Source organism: Triturus cristatus, chromosome 9, assembly GCF_964204655.1.
Source record: "Triturus cristatus chromosome 9, aTriCri1.1, whole genome shotgun sequence".
NCBI lineage: Eukaryota > Metazoa > Chordata > Amphibia > Caudata > Salamandridae > Triturus > Triturus cristatus.
In genome coordinates, this window is record NC_140592.1 from 678,156,573 (window position 1) to 678,172,313 (window position 15,741).

A 15,741-nucleotide genomic window follows, 5' to 3' on the forward strand; every position below is an offset into this window, starting at 1 on the left:
TTGGTGTCCACACATCCTGGGGGCAAACACAGATATACACGGCTTTCCCCATGTATTCATGGGGGCGCTGTGCTGTGACACGAGACTCCAGTTCAGTTTACAAGAAAAGGCTGCTGCGTGCCTGCTCGGCGTTCGCAAGACATACGGGGTTGCATGAAGGCCTGAGACGCACAGGTTGAAAGTCATGGGCATTGGGCAACGCATGAGTCTTTCTGAAAACACGTGTTTCAGGACATGTGCTTTGCAAGTCAGGGGTAAAGGGGTATTAAAGGCTCAGCCTCTTGATTTACGAGTCAGATGTAATCCATATGTTCAGTCGTTCTGAAGGCCCTGGTGTTTTTATCGGATCCATCCTATCACACTTTTTAATTCCCATGGTTCATGTGCAACTGCATTGTGATATTACACAGCTTTGAATGATTCCAGGGCATTTATATTTTACTGGTCATGTGTCATGCAAGTGTGGTCAACCATTCTGGAAGCTTCAGCTTCCATGTTTTCAAGCGATTCTAGAGTCACATGCTATACATGGGAAGTGCCACGCACATGTGTTCAGCCTCTCTGGACATCTGTGTCTCTGCGAGATCTGATGATCACATCATTTACATGTCATCAGGTGTCAAGCATGTGTGCTTAGCCCAACTGAACGTAATTTTGCTTTAAGGCGACCCATGAACAAGTATTTGTTGCGTGCATGAAAGTGGATGTTTTTTCAGGAAGTCTTTAGCGCACATACTCTAATGGCCATGTGTCATACATGCATACTCAACCATTGTGAGGGGGGCCTAAAGAAGACACATATTTTACAGTTGATGTGTCATAAAGGAGTGCTCAATCATTTTGAAGATATTCTTGTCTTTAAGAGAGTCTATGGACCCCTACTTTATAGATCCTGATTGTGAATGTACGTGCGGCCATTTTCAAGGTACATATATTTTCAGCAGAACTTGTGGTCACAAGCTTTGACGATGAGTGTGTCATACATACATGTGCAGCCATCTTCAGATACTAGTGCCTTGAACAGATCCTATGGAGACATATTTTACAAACCCTGATCTGATGATCACGGTAACAGAGCTATTACCAGATCTCAGCCCGCTAGGTAAGAGAGACAGCGACTTTTACCCTAACAATAAATGTATCACATTAATGGATGCCATGAACTCATTTAACTTAATATCTAGTAGTAGTCAAAATACAGATCATGGCAGTTCACACCCTAAAACACAAACATTACTGTCAAATATTTCCATACCAAAAATACCAAGGTGAAAGTGCATCGTCAAGCACACATTAAAGTTTAAATCATGCACCTAAAATGCATTATTTGCATCGCCAGTTCTCACAAGGAAAAATAATGATCTAGTGATGGAGTTGCTGAGAACTGTGTGTTCTATCTGAAACTGCCTTGGCACTGGATGTAATAGGTCAGTGAGTCACTGCTTTTGTCAGAGAGTTCATTGTGTTACTTGTAGTTTGTAAGTTAAAATCCTAAGATACAACAGTGACCTATTAACTGTCAAGAGCTGCATGCAAACTGCAAGGTAAAACTTGGAGCGTTCCGTTTTTCGCCCCCAGTCTTTATTTCATTATTACCCTAATGTGTTTCAAAAATAAATTGTTATATTTTTATTTTCAGCACCTGGTAAAGCCTGAGTGACAACCATTACCTAATTTTTGGGCAATTTTTCGGCGAAGAACAAGAGGCCCCAACCTCCTTTGCTGCTCTTTCACCCTGGCTACGACCCAGCAAACACCAGTGTTAAAGGTAAGGAAACTGATGCTATATTGTTTTAGATTGGAGTTAGGGCTATGTATGAGGTCACTCTACATGGTGGTTGGGTGGGTGCACATTCTGAACATTGTACCCTCTCAGTGGATGGAATTTACTAATGGCCTTAGCCCTGTACTTTGGGCAATAACGGTTGTTAAAGGCACTATCTATCCCTTGCCTTGTTCAAGGCCCCCAAGCAGTGTCTGTTTCAGTGCCTTCAGCAACCACTATGGCACACAGAGGCAGCAGCCAGTAAGGCTGTATTTTTACAAGTCATGTTGGAAATTAATTGCGATACTGCACAAGATATATGTATTTATACTGAAATTTGATATTATTGCACCACACCTTATACGTTGTACTTTGATTATTGACAGGTTTCTTTAATATTGGTAAGGCCAGCATCGACATGATGAATACAGTAGAACAGCTAATTACAAGGTCATTCCAGGCACGGCCACTTGAAGAGAAACTACATTTAAAGAAATTAGGACCTCATCGGCCTGACATAAAACTACAGCAAACTTCCCAGGACAGAGGAAAATTGTCCAAACGTACATTTTCAAATGCCTGGTACAAAAAAGCTGATTGGCTTACAGGGTGCCCTTTAAGAAATTCTCTGTTCTGCTTCCCCTGCTTGCTGTTTGGTGGTGAGTTTTCTTGGACAAATCAAGGAGTAACAGACTTGAAGCATTTGTCTGAAAAAATAAAGAAGCATTCACACACAAGAAAGCATATGGAAAACCTGACGAGACTGGGAATGTTGGGGGAAGACTCACCGATTGAGCAGCAGATAAACGATGCATACCGCAAAACAATACAGAAGCACAATGAAGCAGTTGATTGGAACAGACAGATTCTATCCAAAATAATTGATTGCATTAGTTTCTGTGGTGCTTTCAAACTGGCATTGCGAGGCCATGATGAATCAGAAAGTTCCTCAAAACCTGGAATATTCAGAGGCCTTGTGGATTTAATAGCAAGCATAGACAAGGAAATGGAAGCACATTTAGCAAGTGCTACAGTCTTTAAAATGATACAAAATGAACTCCTTGAATGTATGCTCAAAATTATGAGAAGCCATCTTGCGCAAGAGTTGCAAAACACAGACTTTGGGGCTATTCAGGCTGATGACACCACTGATGTGGCCACTAAAACACAGTCTGTATTAGTGTTTCGGTACCTTGACAATGACAGAGAAGTTGTGGAGAGGTTCTATGGTTTCACAAATTATAGGACTCTAGTGCAGAAACCATTACTGCAGCTATACTGCGTCAACTGAGCTTAATTTTTCCAGAGCTGCCTCAAAAAAACAAAACTTATCGCACAAAGCTATGATAGTGCGTATCGTAATGAGTGGAAGTCTTAGTGGAGTACAGAAAATAATTTGAGATGTTTACCCTAATGCTCATTATGTGCACTGTTACACCCACCAACTTAATCTTATTATGCAACAGGCAGTATCAAAGATCACAGAGACACAAATTTTCTATCAGGATGTAGGAGGCATGGCAGCATTCTTCTCACATTCCCCCAAAAGAATGGAAGCACTTCATGAGATTGTGGACAAAAGCGCTCCAAGGGGATCCTCAACTCGTTGGAACTTTAACATACGTACAGTCAACCTAATCTATGAACATAGGGAGGACCTTGAGAAATGTTTTGACGCCATAGAAGCCAATGATGACTTTGATTACAAAAGTCAGACTGAAGCCCGTGGCTTTGCTAGAACACTACAAGACAGAGAGTTTCAGTTCTTTCTGTTTTTATTTCACAACATAATGGTAGCTGTCGACCTGTTATGCCATCAGTTACAAGCACGAGAGATAGATACTGTCAAAGTGCAAGTATATACCACTAAGTTTGTCGAAAGCATAAGCAAAGTGATAGATGAGGTTGACAATATAGACAGCAAACTGCCAGAGGATTCTACTTTTTCAAACCGCAGGAAAAACATCACCAGTCTGGTCCGAATTGCAAAGGAGATATGTGACATTATAATTGTGCAGGCACAAGAACGTTTTTCTTTCACAAAACATTTGGTGAGTGCCACATTATTGCAAAGTGCACAGTTATGATGAATCCTTCCCGGAGCGTGCTCTGAATGAGGCTATGGAAGCTTATCCTATGCTCAAAAAAGAGGAGCTGAGAACTGAGTTGACTGTACTGTACGGAATGAGTGTATACCGGAAGGCCAAAAGTGCCATGTCTTTGCTGGCTTTAATACATAAACTTAATATGAAAAAGTCACTTACAGAGACAGTGGCTTTACTAAAAATTGTCATTACCACTCCTATGACAACAGCAGAGTCAGAACGATGTTTTTTCACCTTAAAGAGGATTAAGACATTCCTGAGGAACACCATGCTTGAGGAAAGACTGAATGCTTTGGCAATGCTCTCTTTAGAGAGCAAGCTAGTTAAAAAATCCCAGACTTTAACGTTCAAGTTATTGAAAAGTTTGCTACTCTTAAAGACAGACGTGCTGATTTAATTTACAAAAAGTAAACAATATGTTGAATGCTGCTACTTTGCGACCAGTTTAGTTGTTTGTTAAATAAAAAACATCTGTGAGGTACTCAGAAATGCATTGTATCTCGAAGTCTGTTATGAAGCTCTGTGGTTATACTGAATAAGCAGCTACCTATGTTATATGACATCTCTTTATTAATGTAATAACTGCACTTTCACAATTGCTTTATTAACCTTCCTGCTTTCTCAAATTTGCTTGAAAATGCACCATTATTCCTCTCTTTTTTCAAACTTTTCTCGGGGGGAGAACCCCCCTGAACCCACCTTAGGTTGTTTGGGCTCCCTCGATACACTCGCTCACTACGGTGCAGTTTGCCAATCATTTTACGCCCACCACTTTCAAATGTCACCAGCTGCCCCTGTGGCGATATGCTGTAGTCTCCCACTCTCCATGTTTCATGGATTCTTTCTATGGGACATGGAATGCAGGTTGAGGGGATTGAGGAATTCCATGGAGCAGTTGGCTGGAATCAGAGATGATGTGCTGTGGCCAATAAACCTGCTACATATACTACATCATGTGTGATTCGGTTCTTTGTGTCACCAGACAGTGTGCTCCCACCTTTGGGCAAATCGAGTGTAGTTAAATTAAGAACTCGACTAACTTTGCGAAAGGCAGTGGGTAAGGGCACATATCAACCCTGGCTTTCTGAAGGCAGGGGGTAAATACAACCCCGAGTTCTTGGTTGAGGCCCCCAGGAGTTTATAATTACCCACTCTTAACCCGGAACCTTTTTAAGAATACATCTCTCCAAGTGTTCGCCCACATGGGAAGAGATTTTAAAGAATTTTCCCTCAGGTATGTGAGTGTGTGAAGTGTTTATTGATACTTTAAAGTAGATAATAAGATAAGTTCAGAGCGATCCCGTATTCAGCCAGGCAGTCATATAGAAACATGTCATCTGCAGGCACTCTCACGCTCAAAATTTTAAATGTATTGCTGGTATTGGATTTTATAATTGCTTTATGGATACTATCTGTTCTTGTAATTGATTTTATGACAGTATGGCTTGCGGTGCATTACAACTTCACGTTTTTAGGGAAGCTGACATTCATGTTAAAGATTGCAATATTTTGGGTATAATTATGAAAATACAGATTTTATATGTAAATCACACTGTTGTGAAACATGTATTTTGTTTTTGTGAGGGTTGTTGTTTTTTTCCAGTTTCTCAAAGCTTTAACTGATGAAGGGCCATTTTTTTCAAAATGAAAAGCAATGCTTGAACATTTTCATTCTGAATATTGCATACATTTGTTTTGTAAATTTGTGAAGAATAAAAAGTTACAAATATATTTAAAGATATGCCAGTACTAAAATGCTTTAACTGTTGAACAAAAGCAGGATAGACGTTCTGACATATTCGTTTTTTTATAACTGGCAGGTGTTTATCCAGGTCAAGGGGCAACACACAGGAGGCACCCAAAAAGATTTACATTGTTCAAAATATATATTGACATTTTCAAAGACGATATACTAATAGAAGGGGGGCTTTTCTTCACATTCAACTGTAGGATTGTTAAATGTAAAATATTACACAAGGGCATTTTTTGTGGCACTTGAGAAACAATTTACTTATCCAGTTATAGGTTAAAGTGGACATATTCAGTGTAGGATCATGCAGTTCCCAGAAATAAATTATTGTCCAAGCACATAAAATGAGGTTCAATGAGCAGGAGGGAAGAAGAGCATAAAGACTCACCTTGTGGCACAAATATGTTGGCGATTATCAAAATTCCTGCTAAGACAAGGGAGATGGCCAAAGTCAACCGGCGCCCAAACCAATCCATCGCAGAGATAGATGCTTGCTTAGCGATGATGTCAACAGTGCCAAAGCAGACTTGGACCACGAAGATACTAAGGCCAAAGTTCTGTAGGTCCATGGCCAAGGCATAGAAGCACATGCTGATCGAGACCCTGAAGAAGAAGCAGAAAAGGATGCTCATTCAACATGTTTATTCTATAATAGTTCAGGAGTCCCTCAATGGGCAGCTACTTTGAATTTCTCTCCTTTCATGTCACTACGACAGCACCTCAGACCCTCACACATGTTCCCATCTCCCAACTATCTAGTCCGAACTCCAACTTTCCTGCCAATGTGTATGACCTGCTCACAACAGCCTCCATCATCTACAACACATCTTGTGGGACTTTAAGACGTTGCAAGTAAAACCATGAAAGCCTCCTTCTATTCTATAATGAGGATCACCATCATCAGCAAAAAGATTACACTCCCAAATCACACCCAAGGGAACACACTGAACTTCAGATGCTCCTACATGACCCATCTCACATTCTACCCTTCATGACAAGTCAACGAGCCTGAAAATGCAGTTATCTCCACCACATCTCATGCACGCACCACGGACAACAAAAGAAGACTAACCTCCTTAAAAATCATTTGAGAACTCTCAACACCAAGACACTGCGGAAACAAATGTCCAAAGCTAGTGCCCAACTCCATCACTCAAACTCTCCTACGTCACCTTAACAATGGCCCCCTAACATAAGCTGCTACCCCTGCATCATTCAAACTTCTGTCGCAGAAAATGAAATAGTATGTTGCCCTGCAAAACCAAGAACTTACTGAGAGCAAGTAGCGCATCTCAAAACAGGAAAATAAATGGCCTTCATCTAGGCAACAAGATAGCCTACAGTTTCAGAAGAACTCTGCTCTGTCCACATCACAGTCAACTGTGTAGGCAAAACTACCTACTTCATCAATTCTATCAAAAAAGTCATCAACACAAGCATGACTATCTTGAACAATAATCAAATATTATGTGGAACCCAAACCAGCTGCTCTTCTAGCTCCTCCACTAAGAAATCCAGAGCCAAAAATCATTTTTTTGCAAACAACATTGATAAAAATAGGTAACCCATTGTAAACTCTGATGCACCCAAAATCATTGCCTGAGTTGTTCCTCACAAATGCAACTGAATGAACAACCTTCAAAACCCTTAACTCAGATGCCCTAGCCACCCTTCAATATTCTCTTAAAGTCATATCCTATAGAAACAAAATTGGCCCAGCATGCCTAATAAAATAGAACAGTGACAATGCTCTGACCCTTTTTCTCAAGAACACCAATACATCTCTCATCCAAGGAATCTTCCCGAGACTCCCTTGATACTGGACAAACCCTGGCCCTAATAAAGAAACACAACATGGACATGAATGGCCTAGCAAGTACTTGTCCTATCACCAGCCTTGTGTTTCTGTGAAAAATCATCTAAAAGGCCATCACTCGAAGCTATATGAGATCAGCAATGTTCCACAGAATTCCCTCTCTGTATTTAGCTCATAGAAGTTGTTGGTGATGCACCTATTATCACAGACAACAGCAACTTGTCTCCATATTCACTTAGCAGCTTTTAGCCACCATTGACCTGCAAGCCTTCCTCTGCACTCTCTCTGCTAAAATGTTCACATACTGCATTGTTGCAGGTCATGTTTCACTAACTGAGCCCAGCTTGTCTACTGCACCATCTTGTAGAAATTTGTCTCTGACTAGAGGTGTAGTATCAGCATCGGTCTTGTCTTTGGTGATTCTCAACCTCTATATGGAGCTTCCTTTGGTGCCCCCAATAGGACATCAAGAAGTGGTTCATGATTTTAAATTGAACTGTACTGATGTGGCAAAACATTTGACCCGATCTGTCCAGAGAAGGGAACCACAGGAGACACGGTGGTTTAATACAGAGTGTTCCAGAGCCCAAAAGAACTTAATGATGCTAACTCCGGTGATAGCAGCCAAATTAAAAAATCAAGACAGACTTATAAAAGCACTATTAAACAAAGAAAAGAAGAACTGAGGAGATTAGCTTGGGAAGATCTGGAGAGAGCCAGTGCACTGAAAGACACTAAAAGCTTCTGGGACATTATTAATCACCCTTTATTTACAGACGAGGTTAGACGCTTGGATTCACTGTTTTGGAGGGAAGCCTGGGAATCCCATTTTCTGGCCATTTTTATCCCAAACAGTGTCTCGTTAGATGAGGAATGCGACACTGGATTTAACTTTGGCCTTGCAACTAAGTGCATCACTCACACTGGCCGAGGTGGAGGAGGCTTTAGCAAGGAGAATCCTTATGAAAGCCCCAGGCCCTGATGGGGTTCACCAGATCTGTTCAAAATAAACCCCAATCTGTGGGCACCTCTGCTCACTAATGTTTTTAAAGCTGTGGTGATCGGTCCCATTCCAACAACTTGAAAGGAGGCCATTGTGGTCCCAGTTTATAAAAAGGGCAACAGGAGTGATACCGCCTGCTACAGGCCAATTTCACTTATTGACGCTACTGCAAAGATATTGGGGAGGGTCCTCCTGGCACGCCTTGAGACCTGGGCGAGCAGTACAGGGATCATGTCAAAAATGCAACATGGTTTTAGAAGGGGGATGGGCACTACAGAACAGTGCCTCAATCTGCCTCTGATTATGGGAAAATACATGAAGGCCAGGAGGGGTTCCATCCACCTGGCCTTCATGGACTTTTTTTTTTTGCAGAGTTTTATATAGCGCAAAGTTTACCTAAATTGGGTATCAGAGCACTTTACATAGCTCCAGTTACGTTACATGAGGACACATATTCATTTTGGTTAGGCACGGGGAGATTAAGTGATTTGCCCAGAATCACAGGATGTTCAGAGTCATTGCCGAGACTCGAACCCAGTTCCCCAGATTCGAGGTCGACCGCCCTAGCCGTTAGGTCAACTCCTCTGGACTTGTCCAGTGCTTTTGATACCATTAATCAGGAGAAATTTTGGGGACTAATGGGGAAAATGGGCATTGAAGAAGCTCTCATCTCCCTTCTGCTTAGGCTTCATACTTCCACTATGGTTGCCATAAGATATGGCCCTTGGGGGGGGGAAAAGACTAAGCAAATTTTCTCCACAGAAGGTGTTCGGCAGGGGTGGATTTTAGCTCCATTTCTCTTTTCATTGTATTCTAATGGCTTAGAGCCATTTTTAATAGAGAAGGAATTTAATTTTCCTAGAATTGTTGGCAATCCGGTCCCATTGTTATCTTATGCAGACGACACCATGCTACTAGCTTTGACAGCTAATAGTCTTCAAAGAGCACTCAATGCTTTTATGGATTTTATGTCTGCACTGGATCTAAAAGTAGATTTTATTAAAATCATATATTATGGTGTGTGGCCCCAAATCAACTAAAACAAGAAAATTAGTTGCAAGGGGTATACCCATTGAGAAGTTTTCTAATTTTACATATTTAGGGAACAATTTTAATAACACCATGAATTGGGATTCCCTCTTCACTGCAAGGGTACAACATACTAGTCGGGTCGTGGAGGGGTTATTCCGCTTTGCCTGTAAGCATACCATAAGCCGGTGACAGAACTGGTTACCCATTACAAAGCAAAATGCTTATCTGTTGCATCTTATGGGGCAGGAGTTTGGGTTTATCATAAAAGCCAACACCTACAGGTCTTGAAAAACAAATTTATAAAAAGGCTACTGATGACCCTAAATAGTGCACCCACACTTTTTTGTCATCATGAGCTGGGGCTGGACTATCTTGAGGATCGAATAGATATTGCCCCTTTGCTTCTTTGGGTAAACATCTGGCTATCTGAGGCCGTAATGTTCTCAAGGGAAGTTATTTAGGATTGCTTCAACTTAGATAGGTCATTGTCGATCCCTTGGATCCGCTTCATGAAAGACAAATTACGTGAGATAGGCCATGGGCACTATTATGATAACCCTGCTAGCATCCACACAAATGCAAAAGCCATTATAAAAGAGGCGCATTACTTTGAGGCAAACATGCGCCGCTCTCAACTGGCAGTGACGGGTCCCTCATGTTTGTTCCCTGCACAACAGCAATTGTATCTAACTTTTACCATCAATGCACAGGTACGATTCTTCCTGACTAGATTTCAACTAAGCACCTTTCACTTTCTCGTGGGATTGCCCCAAAAATCAGGATGGGTCGATAAACTAACGCCTTGCCCGTGTGACAATTTGGCAGCACTTTGCACTTTATGTTGTTCTGCCTTCTTTACAAACAGCAATAGCAGAGGGGAAAATTTTCAGTCCCACTTTTGAGGAAATTTCGGCCTTGTACTTATATTGATGGTTTTAATATTTTGCACTCGTTGTCTACTCTACGTATTTGCACTGCAGAGCCTATAAGAAAACGCTATGAGTCACAATAGATGAATAGAACTCGTGTAACCTTTTAAACAACAATTATTCTTATCTATGAAATTTATGGTTGACAATATAGACTGCTACACTGGGTATCTGGTGTTAGAGATTATATCCCCTATCAAATTGTTTGAGTCCTTTTATTGTTCTTTTTTGTTTTTTATCCTTGCCTCTGCATATATACGATATGAAAATGTTAAAGTGTAATTTGTGAAACTTTTATGGTCTTTGGAACCGAATAAAGTTATTTTTGAAATTTGACATCAAGAGAGATTAATATCGGTTGGCACACATCCATGTCTGAAAGTTTCATCCCTATTGGTACATAACTTAGGGGCTCATTATGATAGCGGGCAGACATTAGTCCGCCCACCATCATAGCGGTGCTGGGACCGCCCGCCAGACGTGCAGCGGTCCCACCAGTCCCGTTACGGTGCGCCCGCCAGTATGGCAGGCGCATCCTGGCCTTTTAACATTGCAGACAGTGCTGCTGGCTGCAGAATCGTTTGCAATGCCAAAATGCCACGATGTGCATTTCCATGCACAACGTGCCACGCGGTGTCTGCCACCTTGTGCATAGGAATGTAGGGGGGTACCATGGGTACCTCCCCCCACACTGAGGGGGCCCGCAACGGGCCCCAATCCCCACCAGCCTTTCCATGGCAGCATCGCCATCATGGAAAGGCCTCTCCCAGGACACATCCTAATAGGCACCGGCACCATATTAGTGGCCCTTGCCACCGGTGGAAAGGCGGCAAACGGACTTTGCGTCCGCCACGATACCCACCGCCATCCTAATTTGGCGGTGGGTAAATCTCAATGTGATGGCGGGAGGATCGCCACTGCCAGGCCGGCGGTGGCTGTCCTTCCGCCATCATAATGAGCCCCTTAGTTTCCTCCATTCAAATATGGAAGTCTAAATAATTGTTTTACCCCCATTCAAACATGGATGTTTAAGGCTTACATGAAACTCGCCCAACTGAACCAAAGTCATTATCATTGTACCAAACACTAAGTAGCAACAAATGCAAAACTGATCTTATCAATGAATTTAGATGGCTTCGTACCTCAATTGGCCAACAGTGCTAAGTCACTTGGTGTTCTCTTTGACACCTCTATCACTAGCTTCTATCTATAAGCTTCAAGACCCAAAATACTCAGAAGATGAAAAACGCTTGGCACCAACTATTGCTGCTATGAAAAGAAAAGATCCTCCTTCCAGAATAAGCTTCAGAATAACCATACAAGATTTGTTCCTCTCACACCTTCATCGAGGCAATGCTCTGCTAACAGGATTGCTGGAATCCCGTCTTTTCCGTATGATAAGCACCCTTCAGGCAGCAGCCCACTTAATTATGGGTTTCCAGATGTTTTATAGGATCACAGTGCCTCTCACTAAACACCGCCAGCCACCCTTGTCGATCCAAATTACCTTTAAGGCATTCTGCTTTCTCTGGCATCCAAGATCAGAATCTCCAGCTTTCCCAGAGCAACAACAGAGCAAGTTTTAAAACCAAAAGATGCAAGCCAGAAAAAAAATAACCAGCAACCCTTCTCCTACACCCTGAGAACATAGACCAAAATTCTAGTCCACAACTAACAGGTACCGACCCTCCTCCTTTTCTACTAGCAGAAAAATAAATTTCATTTTACACAGCATGTCAAAACACAGTAATCTCTATTCACTGATCACCTAACTTCAGGTGCAAACCCTTTAGAATCCAATTTTTCAGCTTAATCCCTTCTCTTGTTATGGTTGCATAAATTGTAACTCCCATGATGCCATTTTTTGCATACTGCTCAGTTGCATTCCACTTTATAAAGATTCATAGCTAGTCACAGGGATGGATGACCTGTGTGATTGGCACATAACGACATGTTTCTTCTAGTGGAGTGGGAATTGAGAAGGACTATCAGCTGGGCATCATGAATGGTCACACCGTTATACATGAGCTTTATTCTATATCTGTGCAAACCTTTGGCATGAAAATTGCTATTTATCCCAGGTTGTACGTTTCAGCTCACCCATATAAACAAAGAAGCAACACCAATTCCTGATCGCTTACCACATGAAAATAAGGCAGCAAGAGATCCTGCGCATGCCAGGCGTACGCACAAGGTCCAGAAAAGAGGCAGAGTGTGTTGTAGTGGTGACTTCCATCATCTGGGCCTCTACAACCTGTACAGAAAGAAAAATAGGTTCTTGTAGGATCCTGTAGTTGTGCACTCTCTGTGATACTACTGGGAGAGCCAACACACAACATCCCACTAGAGTACTAAATGAAAATACACGGCTACGTTATCAGAATTCCATCTGTCTCACTCCATGGAGGTGCTAACATAGAATTAGGGGCCAGATGTACGACCATTGGATTTTGCGACTCGCAAATGGTGACTAAGTCGCAAAATCCAATGCACAACAGTGTCTCAGACACTGATTGCGATTCCCAATGGGGTTGCAAATCGCAAGCCTCATGAACATTAATGAGGCTGTCGCAATTTGCCACCCCATTAGGAATGGCTGGCACTGCCGGGGATGGTGGCCTGCTGGGGGCAGCAGACCACCATGTCAGGGACTGCTTTGTCAATAACAGGATGCATTTAAAAAATAAAAATGAAGCATTTCAGTTTCATTTTTTAAAGGCAGGCAGTGGTCCCTGGGGCCACTGCCTGCTCTTATAAAATATTTGCGCATGCATTCCCAAAGGGGAAGGGGTCCCCTGGGGACCCCTTCCCGTTTACAAGTGCTTTACCATCCTTCTGAGAAGGGTGGTAAACTGCGAGTGTTTTACGAACACAATTGAGGTCGCAAAACATTCATACATATGTTTTGGAATCGCTATAAGGAAGGGACGCCCTTGGCACACTCCTTCCTAATAGCAAGTCGCTAACCCAATTTTGCGAGTCGCTAATTGATTAGCAACTCACAAAATAGGGTTGGTACATTGGACTGACCTATTTTGCGGTCGCAAACGGGCTGAAATTCTCTTTGCAACCGCAATAAACGGTTGTACATCTGGCCTCTAGTGCTGAAGTGCGCTAACTAAACATGCTTCATTGATACTGTGGATTTTAGAGATAGAGAACAATTTCAATCATAATGATTTATCTGTTATTTCTTTTCCTTTTGCTCCTGCTTAGTTGTCCCAAGTAGAAGCTTAAGAAAGTCAGAAACAGTAAAAAAAGGTTTGTAGCATTAGGATATGGTAGGATAGGATATTGGCGAACCTTAGCAGCTTCCTATATACTATAATAAAAGTGCGCTACTGACCGACTGTTGAATATTAAGGAACTGGAGCCTTGAAACACTCCATTGCGATGGTGCATGCGTACTAGTGCCTGGGCGTAATCATCGCTTAATGCATTCCAACTGAGTTAGTCACAGCAATAAACTCCTTTCAATAATGTGAAGCACATTAGGTCTCACAAAGACAACGGAGAATAGTGGATTTGCGAACTATGAAAATTTATGACGATTACAAATTGAAATCATCAAATTAGCTGTAACTCAATAGCCAATACATGGATGAATTAGTCACTATATATTTCAAAGCAATTCAAAATCATAAATTCAAAGACAAAGTGTTATAAAGTTGTCTTAAAAAAAATCAAAGCAGACTCAGTTTTCCATAAAGTGGAATCCCTAATCTGCTTTGCTAGAAAGTCTGGCAAGTTGAGCAGAAGGTGTCAGCATGGAAAGTCTCTAAAAGTTACCATATATGAATCAAGCAAAGTTTGGCTAGCAGGTGGGGGAAGGCATCAGCCCAGAGTCAAGTTAAACCCTTGGGGCAATGGAAAATGTATCTCTGTACAAATCTGCATTGCATTAGATTTATACATATGTTTCAACATTTTGTTACACCTACACACAGTTCCCATGAGTAGAACTAATGGGCTAAGGTACATTTTGATAAGACAGTCTCATTATTTACACAACCTAAAGCACAAATAAATCTCTGCTAAGTGTCCTTCAGTGTCTGCCCCATAAGATGCACTCATTCATAGGTGCTCGTTGGTAGATACTTTGAGGATTGTGTGAAGTTAAACATTCACAGAAGACAGACAACAAGAAAAATAGAGAACCTAACTTTGGCCATTTTAAATGCAGCCTGTGTTAATTACAGACAGTTAAATGTGAAAAACTAAACTATAAATATGGTTGGGTGTTGCATGGTAATATCATTATGTGTGCAAAACATTTTATAATGAACAATTTTCTTCAGACCACTATATGAGGCATGCTGTTCACAGGAAGGAAAAAGCATAAATATCCCCAGTTCACAGGGAGAAAACTCACTGCTTGTTTTTGACATTTCTGTGTTTCTATTCTTTAGAAAAAAATACTTGATTTTACTGTTTCTGAAAACCTATATTGATGCAAAATTAATGCAGAGAGGGCCACCATGATATGGTGACTTGGCCAGCATTACATTTTTGGCCTCTTGGCAGAAACACTTTGTCAAAATTGCTTCACAAGAGTGAAAGGAAGGTGGGCCAACAACAAGCATTAACAAAGCTAATCAGTCTGCCCTTGGCAATACTGAAATGTTTATTTTTTATATGCAAACATATGCAATAAACATTACAAATGTAAAAGTAATGCAAATTGCTACAAACTAAAGAAGGTCTGCATAGGTTTGTAAATAAAATGAACCATTGCAAAAAATAAATAAAAAGATGGAAGTAAGCAGAAATAAAACGTATTTGACCTATTAGCCCTACCAACTACGTGGCCTACTTTTAATCTAGATGTGCACATATGCAAGACCAAAATGCCATCACTCACGTTGAGGACAGCCAATGGCTTAGGTAGGCTGACCCATTGGTCAATACTGGATACTGTGGATGAAGCTCCCCATGTAGATAAATATGGATGTATTTTAAGAATACATATTTGCAGAACATGAAGATGACCAGACAGCTAACAACGTCTCTATGCCAGACTCAAAAAGGAGCCCTATTAATGACATTGAAAAAACATAGCAATGTCTCATGACAAAGGACGCCAATGAAAGACCAACAATTCAATGATTTCCAAAGGCTTGCGATTAATTCCAGCAAATAATCTTAATTGTATAATGCACTGACAATCCTTCATTATGGTATCGGAAATGAGAATAATAGCATATTCTTTAAAATTACTGAAATCTGTCTAAAGCAATATAAAGGTAATATGAGAATATCCAGAGGCACTCGGACTGTCCTGTTTAATATAAAAACTCACTTTTATGACTATAAAGATACAGAGACCCCTGCTACTAATGAG

General features: G+C 41.3%; 1 protein-coding gene across 2 annotated transcripts in view; it reads right to left on the bottom strand.

Moving 5' to 3' along the window:
• LOC146798485 (solute carrier family 22 member 20-like) overlaps nucleotides 1-15,741 on the bottom strand; it is a 231,113-nt gene that overhangs the window by 13,917 nt on the left and 201,455 nt on the right. For both annotated transcript variants that reach the window (XM_085625757.1, XM_085625756.1), the window contains exons 7-8: nucleotides 12,542-12,654; nucleotides 6,009-6,223 (exon numbers count right to left, since the gene is read on the bottom strand). In XM_085625757.1, coding sequence (XP_085481883.1) covers nucleotides 6,009-6,223; nucleotides 12,542-12,654 — 328 coding nt within the window. The remainder of the gene's footprint in view (nucleotides 1-6,008; nucleotides 6,224-12,541; nucleotides 12,655-15,741) is intronic.